The sequence below is a fragment of the Protopterus annectens genome, chromosome 11.part0 (genome assembly GCF_019279795.1).
Source record: "Protopterus annectens isolate FY-2018-M chromosome 11.part0, PAN1.0, whole genome shotgun sequence".
NCBI classification, from domain to species: domain Eukaryota; kingdom Metazoa; phylum Chordata; order Ceratodontiformes; family Protopteridae; genus Protopterus; species Protopterus annectens.
In genome coordinates this window covers 568,096,773-568,122,419 of record NC_056745.1, presented here as the reverse complement: position 1 = coordinate 568,122,419, position 25,647 = coordinate 568,096,773, and the positions used below count along the sequence as shown (strand labels likewise).

Genomic DNA, 25,647 nt, shown 5'->3' with positions numbered 1-25,647 from the left:
GCAACCTCTCCTGCAACCACCACATTGCCACTGTGGTCACAATGTCCTTCTATGTGGCACATCTCATTACCAAGGGTTTTGCATCCAGGAAGAAAGAGGTCATCATTTATCTCTACTCTTCCCTCATTAGACCAATCATAGAGTATAATGCCCCATTTGGCATGTACCTCACTAGACATCTGCAACAGCTGGAGAGGCCACAGAAGTACCTCATGAAGAGGATCCTATGCATTAAACACATGTCAAACATGGACAGACTCAAAAGACTCCAGCTATTCTCTATCTCATATTGCCTACTTAGAGGCGATCTCTGCTTGACTTACAAAGTCATGTCTGTCCCAGCTCTGTTACAAATGCTACATCTAAAGAAATCCCAATCCCTCAGAACCACATGCTCCAGAGACCTCAATCTCATTACCACAATCAACAGAACATGCTGGAGGGACAGGTTCCTCACCCAGAGACTGCCCATGCTCTGGAATAGACTTCCCATACATGTCAAGCGAGCACCTCGCTGTGTCTCTTCAAGAGAAATCTTGATGAGTGAATGGGTAATAGAAAGTTCACCCCGGGGATCACTCCAGTGGCTCTACTTGATAGAAGCACTGGGAACTAATGTCGGGCAGCACGATGCCAGGGCACTACTATGGGCTAGACTTTTAAAGGCTCCAGGGCCATTAGCCTAGTACACACCTATGAACCTATAAGTAAATAAATAAAATACTCATGCAGAAACTAACTCCATTAGAATATGGGAGAACTGGCTGAAGAGAGGTCCTTCGTGTAGTTGCACATAGCAAGAACAGTATTTTAAGCAAAATTTTAAACTATTCTAACCTTCTTTCTCAAATTTCAATTTCCAAATTACCAAGAATCCAGGTGTATATTATTTATTTATTTATTTGTTTATTTATTTATTTAAATAATACATATACAATTATTATTCAGCTGCTGTAAAATGTTATTTTCATTTTTGTGGAACATCTCTCCCCAACTCGTAAAATATTTGATCAGATGTCTGTTTACATGTTTGTGAATCTGTTGTGGAGCTTTTCTCTCCAGGCCTGCCCTTAAAATGGGCCATTGGATCAGTTGAATTTTCCTGGTTATTAAAGGATAAATAAATAAAATAAAAATAAATGCTAATGATATGTGCAAAACTGTACAATCTCATCTGTAAAATATTTAAATTAGTGGTTCCAGGGACAAAATGTGCCATATTGTGAGTGCATGGAGCCTGCCCCTGTAAATCTTCTTTAAATGTTCCTTAGCTCCTGATTTCTAAGGGATAATTAAGCCCAGCTATGATCCCTTCACAACTATCAAAAATGCATCCATTGCCAGCTTCTTGACAATAAACCGAAATATTATTCCCCAAAACAACATGGATTCAGGCCCAACCATGGACCAGGTACTGAACTTTTTTATCTGTAGAGTATATTAAAGAGCTACCAAGAGGGGGTTGTTAGAGCTATCCCTCTTGACTTCTCAAGAAGTTTTGATAATTTGCCATACCAGGCTAATGGAGGTATTAGAAGATTATGACTTCATTCACCCTGCACTGAGATGATTGTCAGAATACCTGACCAACAGAATAAAAGCAGTAAAAGGGAATGATGCAATTTCCATATCTTATGAGTTAACGTAGGTCTGTCCTCAGCATTTGTCTCAAGTACTCAGTTGTCTGCTGTTTTCTATTAATGTGAGTAATATTACAAATCAGTATGGAGGTTTCAGTAAATCCATTGTCACCACGAGTGACAGTTCACCAGTGTCCATTAATATCAAACTGGAAACATCATTCCATTCCCTTCACTCTGAATGGGTGTGCACTTCATTTTATCAAAAGCTAAGGACTTGCTCTTCTCTCCCAGCATCACTGTAATGTCTGATTGCCTTGACCATCCACCTCCCACTCCTGATTGAATTGCTAAAAGATCCAAAACAACATGTATTTAATTTTTTCAAAAGTCGGTAAAGTGGACCAGAAAGGCCCTTTTCTAGTCATGATCTTCTTAAAACACAAGACACACAGATTTATAGTAACAGTACAGTTTGTTCAATGTATTATCTTTGCAGACACAATATTGTTGACCTAGAAGTATACACACACAATTATGTCTTGATGTAAGTAGGCCTGCAATCATCTTGGATAAAGTTACACTTTTTTAAGTAACAGCTCTTTATGCATCAGCAGCTTTTAGCATTTAGTAAAAGGAATGCTTGAGCTAAGAAGAGAATGCAGTAAGAGTTTGCTGCAATCTGATGTCAGAAGAGAGAAATATCAGACTTGTGGCAATGAGTGTAAGATAATGAAGAATTATCTGAGACAGATATGTACTCTGCTATCCTCAATTTACTTGCATACTGTTTCACTAAAATCAAATGACGTAGTGTGCTGCAGTAAAGGCAGATTTATTTATTGTAGAATAAGGTACATAGTAGAAGGCTAGCTCATTAAGAGATGGGCAGCAACACAGTTTCTTTTGTTGTGTAGCAGCACTGATTATGCCTCTGTTATAAATTTGCAGATGTTCTACAATGACTGCAGTTTTTGTTGGTTATGCATGGAGGTAGTGATGATGACTGGTCTGGCATATTAATGTGACAGGTGCAGTAGGCACTTCTCAAAAGAATGTTTATTTTGCAGGTGTGCAGTGGGACAGTGACATAACAGAATACCTTATGTATGTGCAATAGCAAGCTACAGGAGTAGTTAAGCCCAGCACCAAGGTACTCAAGGCCTGGATGTTTTCCAGTGAGCTGCCGATAAGGCCATGAATGTACCATTCATCCTTGAGCAAACAGATGTTTATGAGCTTCATTTTTCAGGGTGCCAAGTTTACGTTAAGGCTTAGCTGCTCCAGAGATCATACAGTTTTAGTTAAGTTAGCATTAAAAGACTAGGCCAGTCAGACATGGGGAATTTTCTGACAACCAAATAGCCATAGCATCAGCATAGAGCAGCATGTTCTTAATGACAATAGAGATCCTATAGGAGTTATAGTAGAGTAAAACATTCAGTGGTCTAAATGCTGAGTTTTGTGGAATTCCAGATATTATTAAGGGAGCTGAGATTGCTGTTGCTTAATAACCACACAGAAGTGTTTTGTTATTGAAGTAGTCCTTTAACCATGGCAGTACAGAAGTATTATGATCAGAAATTGAAAATTCATTAACAAAGGGGAAAGTTCAAAGAAGAATGTTCGTGTTAGTTGTCCAGCTTCCACGACCAGGTATAAATTATTAGCAAGTGCAAGGAGGGCAGTAATTGCACCCTGCCCTTTCTTAAAGCTATACTGCAGACACTAACTTGTTCCCTCATTAGCCAATAAAACATGTTACCTACTTCCCTCACTTATGTTTTTCTCACTTCTTCGCTTTTTTCTTGTCTTCATTAATTCATAAACTTGAGCAAGCTTGGAACAGAATTTCCTGATTTTCCTTATGACATCATTACAAAATGCATGACTACTTATCTGTATACAAACTGCACTAACTCAGATCAACTCATTCCCCCGGATTAACTATTCCTCCATGCAGGACTAGCTTAGTCTTGCATGGAGGTGGCCGTTTAGGAGCAGGATGGCAGCATGCCATGCATAATAATGAGGCGCTCTGTCTGAACTCTTAGGCTTACACGGAGCATGTAAGAGTGCAGGGGGCGTGTCTGAGAGCAGAGCTTTCAGAATATACATGCCCCCACAATGAAAAACAGCAGAAAGGGGTAATGCCTACACTGGTTAAGCAATTCTAAAGCTAACTCTCTGTAAGCAGATGTAACAGCAGGTTAGCAGTGCTTACCGTCACACAAACCCGCTTACAACTGCTCAAAAGTGCCTTAATCACTCTGTATCCAATGGCCCTTGTTCTGTCCATTAACAAAATAAACAGCCCTGCAGGTCTCAAACCCAGGACCCTATACACCATAGTAACAGTAATTAACCACCAAGCCATCACAGAAGTATAGAAGAATGAGGTATCAGCAAACAAGTCCTCACCATAGTACAACTAAACTGAACTTGGGAAAGGAATCAGTATACAGTCATATGTTCCATAACCCACTGCATAACATAAATATGTGAACTGGAGTACAGCAGTAAGCATTGTACAGGCCAGCTTAGGAGGTGTAAGCAATGTGTAGGCCAGCTAACTCATTGTGCCCAGTGGTATACCCCTTTAAACAATGCCAACCTTGGGTAAGCAGGTTTGCCCATAGCTTAACCTTTTCAAAACTGGCCAATCACAGAGAAGTGCGGGAAATCGGCCCTACTTAAACCCAAGAGTTGGGAATACATCTCATAACTGGTTGTAGCTTCCCCTTGCAGGCACTATTACAGCAAGGGGAGAAGGTGTGCACTTTCGGGCACAGGGCTGGTGCATTCAGGAGTCCAAGGTCATTGCAGGACTCCTTATCAAAGATCATGATCAGAGACTGCTGCAGGGCCAGTGATAGGGCTCCCAATATAAGGCAGAGGCCTGGGACCATCTCACCCATGACATCACAAGTGGCACTGGCATACCCCGAACTGGTGAGCAGGTCAGGCACCACTATGCCGACCTGAGGCGGCATAAGAGGGACCTCTTGGAGGAGTGGCTCCAAGAGGCTACTGCAGCAAGGGATGTTCCAGTTGTGTGTAAGTATCACCCCAGTATGTGTGTAATAATTGCCAACTCAGGTATATCATGGATAGGTATGGCTAAATATCCCCCTTATGTCTCCCACAGCTGCAATGGAGCATGCTGCGAACAGAGTTTGGAGGTTACCAATGTCTTTGTTTATGAGTTCCATGATGATACGTTCCATGGCCTTGCAGACCAGGCTCATCAGGCTAATAGGTCAATAGTTCCCGGGATCAGTAGTGGCTCCCCCTTTGTGGAGTGGGATAACTGTTGCTGTGCGCCATTCAGTGGGCACAAAGCCCAATGTGAGGCTATTATTGAACATGGTGCTTAAGTGGGGAGCCAGTTTGTTCTGAAGTTTGTGTAAAATGCAGCCTGGGATGTTGTCCGGTCCCATGGATGCTGTGTTTTTGGCTTTAGAGAGTGCAGCTTTTACCTGTGTAGTTGTGATTACAGGGACTCTGCATTCTTCCTGTATAGATATGGGCCCTTTAGGGGGTGAGAGGGGGGAAAGGTAGCACTGAACCTATCTGCCAGGATGTTGGCAATATCAGTTGGTTCTGTAATTTTCTTGCCTTTGTGCTGTAACTCAGAGCAGATCTGGGTGTTGCCATTTAGATTCTTGACATAGCTATAGAATGCTTTGTGGTTGTCCTTGGAATTAGTGGTGATTTTGTTTTCATAGCTAGTTTTGGAGGATCTTATAAGGGATATCAGCTTCTTACTGAGGCTGACCAGGGAGCTCCTCCACTCATGGGATTTTACTCTCTTTTGCAACAGTTTCTTCCTTCTGTTGTACAGTTTGTTTATGGCAGGGGACCACCAGATTGGCTTCCTTTTTTGGAGGATAGCGTCTTGGTTCTGTTTGGGATAGCATGATTCATGCACTCGTGTAATGCTTTTAGAGTGCATTTGTGTAGGATTCAGCAGTTGTAACTGTATTTTCCATCTGCATGGGTGTCATGAAGTTCACTACTTCTGTCTTAAGAAGCATGAAGTTGACTTTGGAGAAAATTTTGACTGTGGTTTCCTTAATGGGAGGTGGGGGTGGGATGTGGATATCAAGGGTGATTAGCTTATGGTCGGATCGGACCAACGAGGAGTTGACTTCAGGTGTGGAACACTGGTCACTCATGTTGGTAATGACTAGGTCTAGGATACTGTTGCCCCTGGTGGGGATGTGGCTAAGTTGATCCAGGGCATTGGAGTTTATGAATTCCAGAAAACGTTGAGCTAAGGAGTTGGTACACAAGTAGTTTTCCCAGTTAATGGTGGGGTAGTTGAAGTCACCCATTATTAGGGTGTTTGGTTGAACCCTAATATTTTCCAGTACATCAAGAAAAGAGGAGTGGAAATCCTAGGGCATGGTGGGGGATCTGTAGCAAGCTACAATTTGGACTGCAGTTTTGCCCAGAGTTAGTTGCACTTGGATAACCTCGGATGCATTATGCTGAGCAACTAGCCTGGAGGTGTGGATATCCTTAATGAATATGGACACACCTCCACCTTTGGTGTTTCGGTCCAGGTTACATGGCCGAAAAGTGTGGTATGAGTTATAGCCTGGTAGTGCAGGAGTGCTCTCTGGAGCCTTGAACCAAGTCTCAGTCACTGCACAGATATCAATGTTCTCCATTTTAAGGAGTGCCTCAAGTGAGTGCATTTTGAGATTTAGACTTCTAGCATTGAGTAGCATTACCCTCAGTTTTTTCTTGCCTGCTCCTGTTATGGTGGTGAATTTGTTATTTGAACCTTGCTAAAAAAGGCACTATAGGGGCAGCAAGAGCCTTAACCAGTATCCGGAATCTCAGAGGTGACAGGTGCAGGCCATCTGTGGCAAAGCATCGTGGTCTGTTGACCATGTCATCCCAAGCAGACAGATACTGGATCCCCTTAGAATGACACCAGAAGCTTAGCCAATTGTTGAAGTCAATCATTTTGTTCTTGTACTGTGGTATCATTCTGGGCGATGGCAGAATGCTACTCAGGGCTAGGGTCATACCTGCCTGGGCTACAAGATCAGAGAGCTGTTCCATGTCCCTTTTCATGTAGACCAGGGAGGTACATCTCAGGTCATTCACACCAGCATGGAGAATGACAGAGTCATATCTGTACCTGTTGTGGAGTGACCTGAGTGCGTGGGTTATGTGGCGGATCCTGGCACCTGACAGGCAGCTGACAGTAACCTTCTCTTTGTTTAGCCTGGTGATTGGGACATCGGTGTGCCTGACTATAGAGTCGCCTATGACAAGTGTGTTGGGTATGTTGTTTTGCCTTATTGACCGTGGTTGAGTGGCACACTGAGTCTGTGGGCTATGTGTCATTTGGGTTGTGTTGGGGGATGGAGGTTGCTTGCGTTTCTGCTTTAGAGGTCTCTGTTGCTTTGACAGATTATTATTGAGAGCCTCTGCGAACGTTTTTGTGTTACTATGTGTGGATTCTGGTGATGTAGATTTAGTGAGACTGTGTGATGAATGTGGTGTGGTGCAAATGTTTACCTTCTCCTCATGACTGCCAAGTTCAGTCTTGGTTGGAAAGAGCTTTACCTCCAGTTTTACTAGATAAGTGCATCTCTCACAGGTTGTAGTGTTGGGTGGTAAGAGGAGAAGGTTGTCTGTGTACATGAGGTAATTTCTACATTGCCTCAAGATGCCCCGATTCATCAGATAGACAGGAGAAAACACTGGGAGCTGACCCTTGGATATGCCTGAATAAAAAACTAATTTCCTCTAGATAAGTGAGGAAAGTGAATAGCTATCCAACTCTTTCTGCACAGACTCTGGCCATGTGTCGAGTCACTCCCATGATTTCAAGCTGTGACCAGAGTGTGTATAGTAACAGAGCGAGATGTATGTGCATAATACTAATGTGTACTTTGTGTGGCAACAGTCAGGTAGTGCTAACAAACATTGCTCCCACAGCTACGTCGGATACGAACACTGTGCTGAGAAATACAGACCATTATAACCTGTACTGGTTCTGTTCACTCTGGTATTGTAGGGAATTGTGAGTGTTGCAGTTTCTCTGAATAATGAAGTATCACAGGTCACTGTCACCCACACTGTGCTACATAATATAACTGTGTAGGAAAGCATGTATATGTGTGTGTCAGGTCACTAAAGGTGGAAGAGGCCAACACATGGCCAGAGTTTGTGCAGAAACAGTTGGATAGCTATTTACACAACATAAACCCGGAATCTGGTAGTATGTGGAGAAACAGTCCATTAGTGTTAACAAACATTCCCTCCACGGGTATACCAAGTAAGAGGTGTATACTGCAGGTAAAACCAGGTCATGTGTAACGATGACAGCCATATCACTGTCCAAACTAAGGCTATAGGGTAGTGTAGTAAGACTTGTGAGGTACAGATAACAGCACCGACTAGGAAAGTAATGTGGACTACAGGAATATACTAGTTAATTGACATCTTTCTCTCCAGCCCACCATATCTCCAACAATAATCAACATACCCACCCCAACTGGTATGTAATGACACGTATGTTCTGATAATGTCCAATTACTTGATAAATATTTTAATTGTTCCCATGCATGTGCTATATTGAATTATTCCAACATTGGTGGCATAGTGCCATCAATGTACCTGCATGCTGCTCTTATTACCACTGTGGTCCCATATATGCATGTGTTCTATTTGCTATGCAACTGTTCTGTATCTGGTGTCTGGGTTAATGGGAATATCTATGCATGCTGTTATACCTAACCCTGGAATGTGTTGACTATTACTAACCCACATGAGGATGAATTCTAAACAGTATAGCACGCTTGGGAAGGCCATGCCCAGTGGATCCACCTGTCCCACCTCAGCTGGCCATTGGACCAGGCAACAGCATGTCTGGGGCCCAACCCAGGACTCCCTGTTCATTGGTCCTGCACCAACTTCAGGTGGAACCACCCCTGGGAGTGGGTATCGACAGGCACCTGCCATCCGTCACCAGGTCGGGGTCATGGTGCGTAGAGAGATCAACCAGCAGTTTTGTGATCTTCTATGCCAGCTCGAGGGCCATGTGTCACAATTAGAGAGTCAGCCTGTCTCTGCGACTCAGCCCCCTGTACAGCCAACTTCAGGGCTGTGAAGTTGCAGTGGTGACTGCCCATGGGTGGGAACATCAGTCTCACTGTTTCCATTAGGGGGCTTGTTGGCTTCCGAATTCCCAATACCCTTCTCCATCAAGGTGTTTACCCCCCACATGTGTCATATACTGCCCCCTGCATGCATCCTGTTTGTCTTGTCTGTTAACCTACCCAACCTACCTCCCCAAATATACCTACTACCCCTCCCCAACATCCCACTCTCACCTGAAAAAAAAAAGAAAAGGGCAATCTGTTCCCACAAAAAAATCTCGCCCCATACATAGCTGTCCATTTTGCACACATGTCCACTGGACACATGTAATCTAGTCTAATTGGCATCACAACTTATTTTTGTTGTCCTCACCCCCTTCCAAGGGTTTGAGTGTCCACATCTACCTCCAATTTCAGTGTGTATGCACAGCTGTTGCTGTAGAAGAAATGGGCAGCTATGGACCTTCCCTACACCCTTCCTGCACATCCCTAGCTATTTTCCCTACTGCCTTTCCCTCTTTGTGCCCTTTTTTCACCACTTTCCTATCAACCCTTTTTCTTTTCTTTTCTTTTAAAGAAATTAGCATGGGGGTAAGCGGGAGTAAGCACTTTTAATTAGCAGTAAGTAGGTTTAAGCCTGTTTATGCGGGGGGTAAGCTATGCCTACACAGATTAAACAATTTAGAAGCTAACTGTAACCGGAAGTTAGCAGTGCTTAATTCGGTGCAAGCCCACATACAACTGCTTTGAAGTGCCTTAATCACTCTTTATCCAACGCCCCGTGTTCTGCCCAGCAACAAAATAAACAGCCTCTGCAAGGCTCATACCCAGGACCCTGCATTCCATAGCCAAAGTGATTTAAAACTAAGCCATGGCAGATATACATAACCCTGATGTTTTCACAAACATATCATCCAGCCCAGTCATTCAACAGTACAGAGAATGTATTCCAACATTTAAATATATGTGTGTGTGTAAATATATTAATATCTACACAGATACAACATATCTATATATGTAGATGGAACAACTACTAAATCCCTAAAACTCAAACTACCAATGCCAAAAATCCCGAGACCAAATACCCAAAACACTAAAATACTAAAACATCAAAACCACAAAATTCAGACTACCGAAAACTACACTCAACATACACCACACACATACACATACACACACCTTCCCCCAGAACACAAACACACAAATCTAAACTACAGACAAAAAGGGGGGCAAGCCTCCTGTGCCCCCCACACACCCCCACTTAGATATTCTAACTCCAAGGTTGCACTACATACACAAACACACGAAACACCACCACACACCTACATTCCCCTCGCACACACACATAACAGTCACAACACACACTTACACACTAAACCCCTAACCAACAGATTTAAACATAGATACTTACCTGACCTTCCACCATACCACAACACCAGAAGTGAGAATGTCAAACTCCCGATGATTGGGATTTTGAAATTCGCACTTCTGGTCTTTCGGTAATTAGGGTTTTAGGCTATATAGTCTCAAAAGTTTGAAATTCGGTATTTCAAACTTTCGAGATTATGTAGTGATCCCATGTGATATATATATATATATATATATATATATATATATATATATATATATATATATATATATATATATGGGTCTACTACCATAGGTCAAAATTACACTATTTCGAAATATGATAGTAGTATCCCACTAATACGAAAGTGCGCTTCAACGAAAGTGCACTTTCGCGAACGTCACTAGAACGAACAAAGGGTTAGGGCTTGGATTATGGATAGTGGATAGCTACTATCCTTAACCCAAGCCCTAACCCTAAGGTCCATGATTACCGCACCACAGTGCAAGAAATTGTATTTCCTCAACTGAGCAGTAGTTACAGACTTATTTCCTATACTGTGGTGCAGTAGTCATGAACCTTAGGGTTAGGGCTTGGGTTAAGGATATTGGATAGCCCTACTAGTTATCCACTATCCTTAACCCAGGCCCTAAACCTAAGTTCCATGACTACCGCACCACAGTGCAGGAAACTGTATTTCCTCCACTGAGCAGTAGTTATGGACTTATTTCCTGTACTGTGGTGCGGGAGTCACGGACCTTAGGCTTAGGGCTTGGGTTAAGGATAGTGGATAGCCCTACTAGCTATCCACTATCCTTAACCCAAGCCCTAACCCTAAGGTCTGTCACTACTGCACCACAGTGCAGGAAATGTCCCGTTCGACTTAGTGACTTTCACGAAAGTGCACTTTCGTTGAAGTGCACTTTTGCGTTAGTGGGACGCTACTACCGTATTTCGAAATAGTGTAATTTCGATCTACGGTAGTAGACCCATATATATATATATATATATATATATATATATATATATATATATATATATATATATATATATATATATATATATATATATATATATATATATATATATATATATATATATATACATATTTATGAATATATATGAATATATATACATGCAAATGCCTACATCTATAAATATATATGTCTACACCTATATGTCTAAATATACACAGCAAGTTACATATATGTCAGCAGATATATATTTATGTAGGTATATACGGACATAGTTATATATATGTAAGCAGATATATATATATACCTACATAGGTATATATGGACATACATCTGTAGATAACAATGGGAAAATAACTAAAACATATATGTCCACATGCACCGTTAATGGGGTTGAGAGTCCCCAAACAATATACGTCTTGCACGAATAGGTATTCCCCCCCACAGACAAACCTGTCTGCCCTGCCATACACTACCAAGTGTTGCAGATCCCATAACCAGGACCTGACACGACCCGGGCATCCCTAGACTACATATACACAGACACATATATGCAGATACAGATACACACACACATATATATATATATATATATATATATATATATATATATATATATATACGGATAGACATACATACATATATGTATCAATATATATATATATATATATATATATATATATATATATATATATATATAACTACACATACACACGCAGAGATATGTACAGTAAGTTACATATGTAGTATGTGCACACAATATGGAACAGACACTATTCCTACAGTTACCACCTTACCAATTTGAGACTGTATGAGCCACGCATAGAAATGGCATTCATTGCCTGCAACATATACCCACAGAGATATGAAAGGATATCACACCACACACAGGTGTGCATAAATGGGAAAGCTTCATTTATGTACCATTACAGTTGTATATGCCATTTCATTTAGCTGTTTAGACACAGACATCCATATAAACTGAGTAATGCCACTGTGAAATACAGTAGTCTGGAAAAGTTAACAAATGTTGCTGTCCAGGCCAAGGCCATCAAGTAGTACAATAGTAAAGACAGACTGGCCCACAGGATACCAAACAATCAACGGTAAGTAATGCAGGTGTATAGTTCAGCAGCCTCTATCTACACTCTGTAGACAATCTCTAGGGGGTAAAGACCTCAGCTGACACAATGGGATGTAACTGTTACATAACAAGGCACAACTGACACCATCACAAGCACACTGACAAACAGAACAGTCTGTATGGCAGGTGGCAGTAGGCCTGCATTTAACCAAGGTGGATTGCATGGTAATGTACATCCATATACCTTAAGGCAACTCACCCCTGATGGTCTTCGGGACTTTGGCCTTTCAGGATTCTGTAGCGCTCCCATATACATATGTGTATATATAGATGTATATATAGCTATATATGTATGCACATCCTATGTGTACATATATGCCTAGTTATGTTGGCATATATGTAGATATCAATAACTATATGTGCATACATATCAATTCTGAAATACCTACTAATGTCATAATATATGTAGATATCCATACCTATATGTGCATATGTATCTCTATCTGTATATGTGTAGACCTATAATGCTTTGTATATGTATATATCTCGGTGTTTATTTATATATCTATGTACATATACATATCCATCTATGTATGTCGATATGTATATCTATATGTCTATATAGATATCTGGATAAGTACATGTACATATATCATCACCATATGTCCTGAACATGGAATGTAGCCCTGCCTCAGCCTCTGTAGTGCAAGGGGATATCAAGTATGTATAGCAGGTATGCGTGTAGAGTATTGCTACTGCAAAAGGGACTGTCTTCACAGACATGGTGTGTGTGGGAGGTCACATCTGCTTTTAACATGTGCACCATTGACGATTGACAGACATCCTAAGGACATCATAGTACAGTACCACTGCTAGCACGTAATGCTCCTATGGACTACAGCAGAGATAATGGCCAATATACATGGACAGTCTGACACATTCTGGACAGTCCAGAGGTATACACATAATCCCTTAGTGCAAGACATGTGGACCAGTCCTGCCAATGTGGATGTTAACAGCCATGTAGATGGGTATAACACGTAACTACTGGTATACATTTGCCCCCATAGGTTATGCATTCACACATCCCTGTCTGTCCTGCCACATAATAGCCACTGGTAAGGGGGTGCCATGGCCACATACCATGCACTAGATATTGACATACATCTCTACAGCATCCCACTGCTCTGTCTGACATACATGACTGTTATGGCTGCCCAGCAGCAGTACATCTGGCAAGTAACTGGACATTATATCTCACTGGGTAAGTACACTAAGCTGCTAGGCATGCAACAAAGCACTGTGCAGGCTACAGGCAGACCGGCTCAACACTGGCCTACATTTTCTATGGGGGAATGCACATGTACCTGCACATAGATAGCAGGCTCTACAAGCATGCCACAGCACAGAGTAACATACACCTGTGTGTAACAGAATGTCCAGGTTATGTCATCAAATATAACCCCTACTATACATTACATGTATAATGTTGTTGTGTCTTTTGGTTTTTCCTGGTTAGGGGTCACCACAGTGGAATTCCGGTCCGCTAATGACTAGTAGTTGATTTTTAAGTGCCAAGTTACCAGCCCTGATGCACAACCTTCAACGAAGGTACGCCCATTCATGCATGTCTCCACGCAGAAGATGCTCTAGCTGAGAAGTGAACCGGACAGCGTCTTTACTGTGAGGTGACAATGCTACCGCATCACCACCAAAAAAAAAAAAAAAATTCTCATGTTATAAGCTTTCCAGAAAATTTATGCATGCTGGCCTCTGCCCTATCTTGCACATACGCTTATAATGTCATCCTCCTAAATGTAATGTAACATATACTTTAGTGTAAAATTGATACCTCTGTACTGATCATTACTATGTAACCTATTCTGTCTATTTTGATGTTGGTCAAGTACTTTTTTTTTTATTTACGGTTTTCCTTTTTTGTAACTTTGCAACTTTTAATTTTCTGTGACATCCAGTGTGTGTTTTACAATAATGTTGTTTTTTTTTTTTTATTTATTTTACATTTGTTAACTGGGCTAGTCCAACTGGATATATGTCCATTTTCAGTGGAGGCCCGGGGAGAAAAGCTCCGCTATAAACTACTAAAACAAGTTAAACTTATACAAAAAATATAAAATAATGCAGAAATAAAGAATATATAATAGTATTTAAGAAACGTAACATAACCAACTGCAAGTTGCCTGTGTACTGGAGCTTTTCTCCTCGGGTCTCCACTGAAAAGGGGCCACAAGCCCAGCTGGACTAACCCAGTTAACAAACAATAAATAAATAAATAAAAATAAATAAATAAAATGTGTAGCAATCTGATATCTCACTGGTTTGTTATCAGATATGATGTCAGTAATTAGGGTGTACTGTACATATGCACCCCTTAATGCATGACATATGTACAAAGGTTGTCAGGGTTGTGGCTGGAGGCACATACACAGGACCAATATTGACATGCTGCTGTGATGACCTCATACATTTACTGTTGTAACAGGGTTTGTTGCACCATATGTCCTATGAGGGATATGAAGTCAGTAACCCTCACTGCTGTCGCCATCTACAGACTGCAATCCTCACACTATCTTCTGCAGTTCACAGATAGGTGCTCTGTGGGTAACACCTGAAACAAAAGGCACCACACACTGGCCAGTCTGCATATGGCCCTACAGATGGGTGTTCCCTCATAAACATAGCACTGACATGGCAGGTATGTAAACATGGAGGACAGCCATATCCACACACACCCTGTTAAACCAGCATTACTCCAAATACAGTATAGCAGCAATTACAGTCTGTATTCAGGTCAGCCACATCCCCCTCCTGTGTGTTGGCCTGTTTCCACAGTGTATGTTGTTAGAGGTAAACCCCATTCCATCTGAGATGCCGTTTGCCAAAAAACAGATTGAGTTCCTGCTCACAGTGAATGAAAGGCCCAACACCAACATGATGTTCCTAGATATTGGTGTGTGTTTCCATGCAGTTGGCTATGGGAATGTTACCACAGCTGTTCCATATGCAATCAGCAAGGGGAGGGCTGCAATTCATGCAGAGACCATCAGCTGATCCTGAGCATCACTTAAAATACACATGCTGCTGCCTAAGCAAAGCGGGTGTAAGTCTCCACATCCACCAGAGAGGGAGTAAGAGAAACAGACAGAGTCACAGAAAAGCCAGGGAGGGGTGGGAGAGTAAATCTTACACATGTATGTGTCACACACCTACCAGTACAGGTAATCAAACCCCCGACGACTATGTAGTGCTATCACATGTCCATGCAGTTATTGGATGCGCCACATAGGTTACATGTTGGGGAGTCCTCAGAACGTATATGTGATGGTGAATGACATCTGCAACAGGGATATGGCAGCTATGTGGTAGGTGTTGTACACGTGTCTGCCAACATGAACATGTGTCAGCATCAACACAGCCACACTCTGACAGAGACACACACATTGCCACACTTGGCAGGGCCAGGAATACAACTCATCACTAGTGGGATTGCCACAACACAGTACTGTGCAGGTATCACATGCACCACAGGGGTCATATGGAGGTTATATGTGCAAAGGGTATATGGAGGTGTCTGACATCAGACAGCATGCTTCAGTATGCCAATGGGGGTTTAGTGAGTGTGAATGTGGTCATACGCATCATACACCACACATACGGGTGCCAGTACTGACATGCTTGTGTGCATTGCTTCATGGGTGTGTTGTGGTTGATGGTGCCAGACGGCTATATAAGGCTAGGTGATGGGTATACCTTGGCATCAGGCCACATGACAATGGTCTGCATTGTGACTCAGGGGTGTAGTGTCTGGAGTTGCTCACACAGGTGGGTATTGTATTCACCATCCAGTCACCTGGGTGACTATTGCGTGTGGCCAATGCTGTGTATTGCTTGCCATGTATGTGTTCCTTCGTCCATGATATGGACAGTGTCTGGGATCTGCACACCTCCCACATGCATGTACAGTGACATGTGGAACTCTACCTGGGGTGTCTGCCCCATGTTGTGTAAACAGATCATTATCATCAGATGTGCCAGTCCTGGCCTCATGTGGCAGGAACTGTCCATGGACTGCAAATTGGCCTGTACCTACATTAATAGCATGATACCAGTATACCCTGGTGCCAGTGGCATCTGTACATACACGGCTTGTGTTTCAGGCATGTTATGTCCTTTGTAGGTCACATTTGATGGCACCACAGGTGTTACAGGTGTCCAAGCTTCCTGGATCGCAAATTCACCTCATTTGCATGGATTTCTCCTGCAAATGGGGTTATTTGCACACAGGGGCTTAGTCCGTGCAGGACTAGTGCAGGAGAGCTCATGCATGCTCCTGCAGGCTATTCCTGGATCGCACAGCAGACATCCTGCACTAATCCTGCACGCCGTGCAAGGCATAGAGAATCCAGGGATAGTTCTTTCTGTCACTCCACTCTGCTTTGCTCATTTGCTATTTTCCAAAACTGTTTTTCATTAGCCTGTACTATCTTTTGGAATCTGCTATACTGAAATCTGAGAGCCTTATTCAGACAAATAGTGTCATCTCCTAAATCTAGCAACAAGTGTGAAAACTCATGGTTTCTCATTGCAGTTGAAAAACTATGGAATAAATTGGCATCCATATATTCTTTTCAAGTCCTCAATTAAGCAATATCTGTTACAAACCTGGACTTGCAGCTATGATATAATTTATTTCACTCAGTTTGCTGACATCCGGTCACCAGCTCTGCGTGATCACCTAATTACAGTATACAGCCAGTCTCTATACATCTAAATTGCACCCATCCTATCAAGTCTCATCTAACTGGTGACTTGCCATATATTTTACTGTATTTTTCCTATAACTAGAAATGTAACTATCATGTGCAAGAAAATGCAGTGCATTTTATCATGTTCACACCTGCTATTATTCATATGTGTTAAATCTGTGAAGTTCTGATATATTCTTAACACTGTGTTTGAACCTGCCTGTCTTCCTTTTTACTTTATGTTTTAAAATATTTGTTCTTACTAGCTGCTATGCAACATGTCTGTCCTTTTATTGAATACATTTGTATTAACCTGTTCTTTTTACCTGGAGATTTTCCTTCCTGGGACATACTGTTGGCACTAATCCCAAGGTGGGAACTTTATTGTAGTGTAAGTGAGTAAATGGTTCCCAGTACATCAGGAAAATGAACTATTTCAGGAAATGGCTACAAGGTGTTGATTCCCTCCTCTACAGTGTGTGGGAATCACAACGCTCATCCATCTGTTAGAGCATGGCATTGAGAAATTGGTGGAATATCCATAAGGAAGATGCCTGGGATACACCCACTACATCCCCCACTGCATGCTGGAAGGTCTCTGTAACCAGTTTTCTCAAAGCTACAGATATTTTAGTGTCCATAGAGATGGGTACTCAGTTCATTCTGTGAGTGTGCATATAAGGGCAACATATCTCAGCAAGTTCCCTTATGCTGCCTCTGTCCACACAACAGAGATCCACTATTTTTGTGTTACTTAGGGAATGGAATGTTTTGCTTAGACAGGTGACTCAGTGGTGCCACAAGTGACCATGTAAACTACCATGACTACCAACTGAGAGTACAGACTGCTGCATAAATATCTGCTAAACAGGTGGCTACCCCCAGCATTTCTGCAAGGTATCTTTCTCATAACTCGAGGATTTTACTGTGGTCAGCAATTATGGTGGTTTTGAGTCTGACTGTGCAAGCATTACACATTTTTAAATTGTGCTGCCATGTTGTTTCCATTCATTGCATTTGCCTTGTCCTTCACTTTAATAATGCTGCTCGTATGGATGCCACTGAATGACCATTTGCACTGTATGTTGGCTGCAGTATTCTACAGACATCACTGTCACGCTCAAGTATGTGTACGGATCACCCCTACTACCCCAAATTTCACCACTCACTGCACAATTTCACCTACTGCGATGCAATATTTGTTTCTGAAAACCATGTAAGAGCCAGTCTGTCAGGCTAGAGTTACTATATTTGGAGTGAAGTGTTCCATGTTCATTTACTTTCAGTATCAAAACTATATATTCAGAAAATACATTTTCAACAGTGTGCTTCCTCATTAACTGTTACTGGTAGGCAGAGCATATTTAGCAGATTCATTTGTTAGCCACAAGGTATTATTCGAAAGAAAAATTAAAAGCAGTACCGTTTTGCTGATTCATGTCACAGGGATCAGCTATGGGAACATTCACAGGTGAAATGCAGGCAGAAGAGAGCTTCCATGCATTTGCATGTAGCTGTGGAGTTCCTTCAATCATGCCAGCAGGAGATCTAACAAGAAACACGAAAGATACAAAAATGATTCATGTTTAATAGCTGAACAAAAACCTTTAAACAGCTCAACATACACCACGAACTTAAAAACACAAATTAATAAACCACAAACAAAAATAATATATTCCAGACACAAATAAGTAATACACATTACAAGTCCTTTATCAGAGCACACCTCTATGTTCTGTATGCAATTCTGGGGTCCATATAAGAAAAAAGGAGGGTAGCTTGTTAGAAGAATCAAGAGAAAAGCTAACTAAACTATTTGTGGGATGACGGGTAAGAAGTACGGCCAGAGGCTGAAGGAGTTAGCTACATTGTGAGACCAGAAAATATAGGGAGACACGCCATTGGTTCACAAGATCACATAAGGGAGATGTAAAGGGGTCATTTGAAATGCTACTGCTGCACTGGACTGAGTCAGGTAGTTTGTGCTGAATGTGAACTCTTCCCTGGGTGCATTTCTCTCCAAATGTCAATCCATACCTCTCCCTTCATGTTCCTTTCCAGGTCTCTCCTTTTACCAAAAAGCCTATCATTTTTCAGATCTACTGTGACATTGAAATTTCTCCCACAGTGACTCCCCCCACCCTTTTTTCTAAGTCCTCTTGTTCAAAGACTCTACTGTTGAAGTTCTCTGCATCTTTCCTTTAACCATACAAGTTTCATATTATCATCTTTTCCTATTTATTCTCCCAATCATATAATCCTTCTTCCCACTCCATTCTTCCTTATGTTCTGTGCCCCTACCCATAATCTCTTTATGAACAGTGCAGAAACTCCTTTCTCTTATCTGTGTTATTGCATTTTTCTTCTCTTGGGTATTGTGGTCTAATAATCTTACCTCTCTCACTCTAACCTTTAACTGTTTTCTTCTGTAGCATCAGTATATCCTCCTGTAATCTCTTTACTCTATGATGCACTTTTGATTAGGCACAGGTTTACCATCTTTAATCCATATTTATTTATCTTCCCCCTTTTTCCCTCTCACTTCCCATATTGCTGTCTTTGAACAATACCTTCCTTCTGGGATCCTCTGTCTTTTGGCATTGATCTGTGTTCTTCCTCCTTTCCAGCCCCCTCCCAAATGGAGTGGGCTTTGTCTCCCTCCAGCCTGATATTTGTAGGCTTCTAGACTTGCACTTGTTTTTTTTTTTTCATTTCTCCTTTTTGCAGTTCCCTCTTGGGCTCTTCTTTTTTTACACTTCCATTCCTCCTTATTTTATCTTGTTCCCTTTAGTTCCTCCTTTCCTTTCTCCAGCAACAGTATACTTCCTGGTTAACAAAAATGCATCAGTCCATCTTCATACAAACTAATATTCTAATACAATATAACAGAATCCAGAACTGGAATTTCCATGATTGTTTTTTCCCTCTTCTCAATTATGGCCCTTTTGAAATCTTTAATAATTCCATGTCTTCTCCTGTATGGATTACATTTTCGCTGAAGCAAGGAGCAGAGGAAGAGAGAAAAAAAAAAACATACATTACTAGCCCCTGTTAAAACTTTAGTGCTTTACTTTTCTTTTGTATATGCAAGCATAATCCTCACATACTTATACTCCTTCACAGTTCCATCCTGTGTTGGACTCTCCCCCTTCTGGACTTAAACAGAGATGCTGTGTCTGTGACAAGTAAGTTCCATCATGTCTCTCGCTGTATGCCCTATTGGGTTCAGCACTTCAGGCCATTCACTCCCACATCAGTTTCCCTTAGGTCATAATCATATTTATCTGGTGTAATGACTCTTAGGGCCCCTGTGACATCACAGATTCTAGCACAGGACAAACAGCTTCAGGTCATTCACTCCCACGTCAATCTCCGTTCAGTCATTGTCATATGTTTTTCGTTTAAGAGCCCTTATGGCCCTTGAGGTACTAAAGATCCTGGCAGTGGATAAACAGCTTACAGTCTCAAAGTATGTGTCCAGTTTGTGAGTGTGGAGTCTTATACTTAGCTATAGAGTCACATTGGATTAAAATATTTCTGTGCAAGGGCTCCCACCTGTTGACTCTTAGGCAATCTGCATGGATATACAGTGTTTGTGTGTGTGTGTGTGTGTGTGTGTGTGTGTGTGTGTGTGTGTGTGTGTGTGTGTGTGTGTGTGTGTGTGTGTGTGTATAGAAAGGTAGGGTGTTGCCTTATATGCTGGAGCCTGGGAGCTTTTAGAGTACATTCTAGGAGGCGTTGGTAGATTTTTCTTTACATCTTCAGCATACCTTGTGCACCAAGTGGTGTGTTGTGGCTGATGGGGTGCTGTGGAGGTATGATGCTTACCAACAGTGGGCTGATACTAGAAGTTTGCCTCCATGTTTCTTAAATGCTTCTATCTCTCCCAGGTTCTACTATCAACTGGTGGAAGACTTGAACATCCATTAAGCATAAGCAATTGCTACAATGCTTTAGGGCACCCAATGTTATCAGACTGACCACAGAGGGCACCCGCTCCTGTTTGGCATATACTTCTCAGACCTTCAAGCCAGCACTCCTGGTCTATGATTAACTAAATTTGCAGGTGATTGTAAATTGAGTGTTATTTGATCTTCAACTGACTCAATTGTTCCAACTTAGCTTAAACCATGTTAACAATTGGTACAAGGACAATGGCTTCAAATTAAATATAAAAAATGTAGCACAATCCATTTTGGTATGTAAAACAGTTTCACTTACCATATAGAAGATACACTTCTCTAATCACACACTATTGTAAGGGTTGCAGGTACTCTTGTCAATAATTCCTTATCATTTGACCATCGTGTCTCCACAGTAGTTCACAAAGCCTTTTATCTGGCCCAACTAATCTCCAAAGACATCTCCACTAGATCTAAAAAATTCTTAATTCATCTTTACTCATATCTTATCAGACACATTTTTGCATATAATGTACCTTTTGGCATGTACTTGTCTAAACCTATCACACAACGTGAGAGAGCTCAGAGATTCATAACTAAAAAGATTTGTGACCTCAAAAATCTTAGTTATCAGGAGAGACTGGCAGCCATTTCTGTGCACTCAGTTTCTTACAGACTCCTCCATGGAGATCCATGTCTACCCTTTTGCACCATAAAAGATCCAAAGCTAATTGGCCTCCTATTCCTTCACAGAACTAACGGTGCATCAAATGCTTTGTTAAAGGAACTAAACCTTCCTCAGCAGATAAATAAGACATGTTGGCATGAGAGATTAAGATCCAAGTATATCCTTCACCTCTAGAACAAGCTTTGACTACATGTGGTTAACCTAGATAATTGGATGGGCAGCCTCAAATTCTCTCCCGACATATCTTGTCTTGCCCTCCTTGAAGCTAGAGGAAAATTTTGGATAGTCTTTTTTTTTTTTGGACTAGGCTTGCGATGGTCTATAGACTGATTGCCTAGTATTTACCTATAAACCTACTGAGTCATGCTGCTACTGCTAGATGGTGGAAGACTAGGGTTTATCACAGTACTCATGGATTGAAGGTAGACCATCAAGATTTATGGATGAAGCATTTAGGGTGATACCCAGAAGTTAAATTTAATGATGATTAATCTAGCAGTACTTTGTGAAAATACCAAATTAGGTCTGTCAAGAATGATTAATTGTAGTAATTTAACTACTGGCTACAGCCTGTCAACTAGTGTTGGTCTCACCACAGCTATACACAGCTAAGACTGAATGACCTTTTGATCTTTCTTTCAGCTTAAGCAAACACAGTAATACTAATCCCAAGCTAGTGACTGGGAAGTAGGTCATAGGCTCACCTGCAGTCAGTAGCATTGTTCCAGATGTTATTGGGGTCTGTACGCTTCCTATAGTCTTCTCTTGGTGGACGTCCTGGATTATGTAGTTAATAAGGGACAGATGACAACAAAAAACATCTGGGGATTGCTCCCGCCAAATGGGATGAGCCAGCATGGGTTACTTTCATAAGGAAAAATAGAATACCCCATAGGATGGGAGGCATATTATCAGTAAGATAGTTAATCTGCTACAAGAACTGGAAAACCAATTAAGGTAAAAAACATGGGCAAATGTTCTCAGCTATTTGAATACCCCATTCACAAAGGGACAATGGTGAGCCATCTACAGTGTACCATGGAATATTATCCACTCTAGAAAGTGTAGAATTTATGGGTCAAAATTACTGCATATATATTGTTATGCATCTAGAAGAATAGCAGTTATGTTTCAGAGTACTTTCTTGAAGAACTGAAGCACTCTACTGGGGTGCTAGGTTTATCGATGCATGTATTTGGGACTGTCTAAAATTAACTCAGATTAAAGAGGTTCTTCGAGGGGGGGTGATTCTTTGTGGCTAAGCAGAATTGAAATATTGCAAGGATAATTCCTTTTTGGGAATTTTGTAGGAGGGATATTGAAGAGGCTGTGAAAGGGGCCTGCAGCAACTGTTCCTCTTAGTTTCTAAGAAATTAATCACTAGGTGCGGGAGGAAACCAAACTCTTTGATGGTGACTGACCTTCATACTTGTTAAGAGGGAAAGTCGTGGTTTAATGAACATTTTGTTGCAATTTCAATTAATGATCTGCAAATCTATAGTTGTTAGTTCATATAATTATTTTTCTAAATACATATGCCTTATTACTTTAAACCCAATATATCCTGCATGATCTTAAAACTGTAACTTAATAAAATGATTTTACAAAAAGAAAAGTATAAGGCCCTTTCTGGTCCTTTACCATAAACAACTGTTTTAGTTATAAGGTTTACAACAGATAATAACGCATTGCATGTTTTTGTCTGATACATGTAGATATTTGGCCATTAATTCTGAAAACCCAGAGAGAAAGAATAAAATCAGATCTGATAGCTGGTTAGTGTTAACTTTTATTGCCATCTTCTTCAACAACCCATGCTTGTTCTGTAATATAAATATAATTTATTTTGCATAAACTAAAATATATCGAAAAACTTACAGAAAATCATCTCTTAAGTTTCCATTAAAGGTTCCACACAGACCCATAGTTCTTTCTTTCCAGTCACTGGTTACTTGAATATAAAGCCGCTCTCCACCCTTCTGAGATAGAATCTGTAAACCAAATATAGTCTTCACCTGTATAAATAAGGATGAAAGCTCACGAATTTCCAAATTTCCTAAAAATAATAACAGAAGTATTGTTTAGTTTAAAAGACATACTTTTACTGAACATTCCCTTTGTGTTCATTTTGAAATGGAATATTCCTTAATATAATGTTCAAAAGTAGTAGAATTTATATGTTAATTATGGATATCAACCATCCTTTTGCCACATCCACTTTTTATTCAGAATACAGGACTAGAAATATCAAAGCACTTGGTCTAAGAATAGTAAGTGATATACACTGTATTGCACATAGAGCACATAAAGGAAGCAGTATGGTAGTATATAACCTTGCAAAAGTCAAATGTATCACAAAAGCTTAAATTGTAGCATCATTCCCTTTACATATCCAGAAATCAAAAATTTGAACTATAGTTCAGTTAGCTGTACATCTGATTTAGTTGTCCAAACATTTTAACAAAGCACTATTTATGTGATACCATCAAAGTCAATAGTCCACCCTTGTCCAATGTACCATATGGAAAAAATAAGGCAGAGCATTTCTCAAGCTAGTGTGTGAGGTTTAAGAATAGCTTCTATGTAGATGAATTCTTAGATGCTTGCAATACTCTCATTGTTTTGCTAAATCAGTCAACAAATAGGGTCTAGGTCAGATGACCAATTTTTCGTAAACTCAAAAAATTAATCGAAAAGACCATATGATCGAGTTTGCAAAAACTCTAACATCAAAAAAAAAACCACACACACACAAATCTACCTTTTTATACATTTTTGCATGGGAACAAGCTTTCTGGCACCCCCACATCCTCTACAAATTATATATACCAACTCTGATATCGCACTACATTGAGAAAAAGGGTAAATTCCCCAGTCCTCGCTGTACCACAATCTCCATACAAAAGATTTGAGTTTTCAAAAACTCAATCATATGATCTCAACCATATGGAGTTTAAGTTTCTGAAAACTCAGTCAACTGATAGGAACCCAACAAATGAGATACTTGATAAACTGATCCATTTCAAAGTAATATAATGCTTTAAAAAGAGATTAGAGCAGTACTAATATAATTATGTTTCCTGGATTAGAATCATCTCCATATATTCTAAAAATATCATAAAAGTATAGCACAAGGAATTACTATCTAAAACCAAGTTTTTTGTTTTTCGTATCTTCTGCACAGATCTGCCTAAAATGAAGGACAAACCTACAGTATCAGACATTGGCCTTAAAATAAAAATAATAAACACCAGACACACCTGATACTGAGCTGATATCTTCACTCCAAACCCCCCAATTTACTACATTTATGACATGCATTATGAAAGATCAGAACTTGAATGTATGAAGTTATGTGAAAAGAATTTTCTTAGGAAAAAAAATTCATATGAATTGGCCCAGTCAAACTTTGTTGTGTTGAAATACATAACTCAAATGTAAGGATCCCATGGCCTCAGTCTAAGATAGTAATTACCGGATAACACTGCACGTGTCATCCTTTAAGTTACCAAAACAGGATATGGACAGGAGTGTCAAGCAGTGAAAATGACAATGAGAAGGTTTGTCCTGAATGCTGCTGGGGAATAGGAAAGCATATGAGGCTGTTGTTGCCTACATGGTCATTTGAGATTCTGCTTTTCTCATTCTATAGATAATATGCTACTGTCAGAATATATGAACTGTTTTATGTGAATGTCCTTACACTAAAGTTAGTATCAGTAATCATTTTATCATTTATTGCAAAGGTAGTATCATCTATTACTGGTTATATACATGTAAAGGCTTCATGAAGGTACAGAAAATGTATTAATGTCTGATCTGATTGAGAAGAACCACATTAATAAATGGAAAATGACATTTTAATACCTAAATAGTTTAGTGACAATGTTCAGAACATTAATATTAGCATGTAGAAACAGAATACCCTAAGGAATCCAGATTTGCTTCCTACAGCTGATAGTTTGGAGGATATTTGCAAACTATGTGAAAAAATAGTACATATGCATGTATGATGGCCTTAGTTTCAACTGACTATACCATTGTTTAAGAAGAATGGCCTTTTCGAATCACAGAGGATTTGATTACTTTATATCATCTATTTGTCATTAGTACAGAGTGAAAGTTACTATTCATTAAGTAGACAATCTTTTACAGGAAATCATCCAAATGTTTATTATTAT

At 40.4% G+C, this 25,647-nt stretch overlaps 1 protein-coding gene across 1 annotated transcript in view; it reads right to left on the bottom strand.

The window, feature by feature from the left end:
- Window positions 1–25,647, bottom strand: part of OTOGL (otogelin like) — a 3,472,886-nt gene that overhangs the window by 2,554,326 nt on the left and 892,913 nt on the right. The window contains exons 17-18 of the mRNA XM_044088067.1: window positions 23,345–23,522; window positions 18,300–18,424 (exon numbers count right to left, since the gene is read on the bottom strand). Coding sequence (XP_043944002.1) covers window positions 18,300–18,424; window positions 23,345–23,522 — 303 coding nt within the window. The remainder of the gene's footprint in view (window positions 1–18,299; window positions 18,425–23,344; window positions 23,523–25,647) is intronic.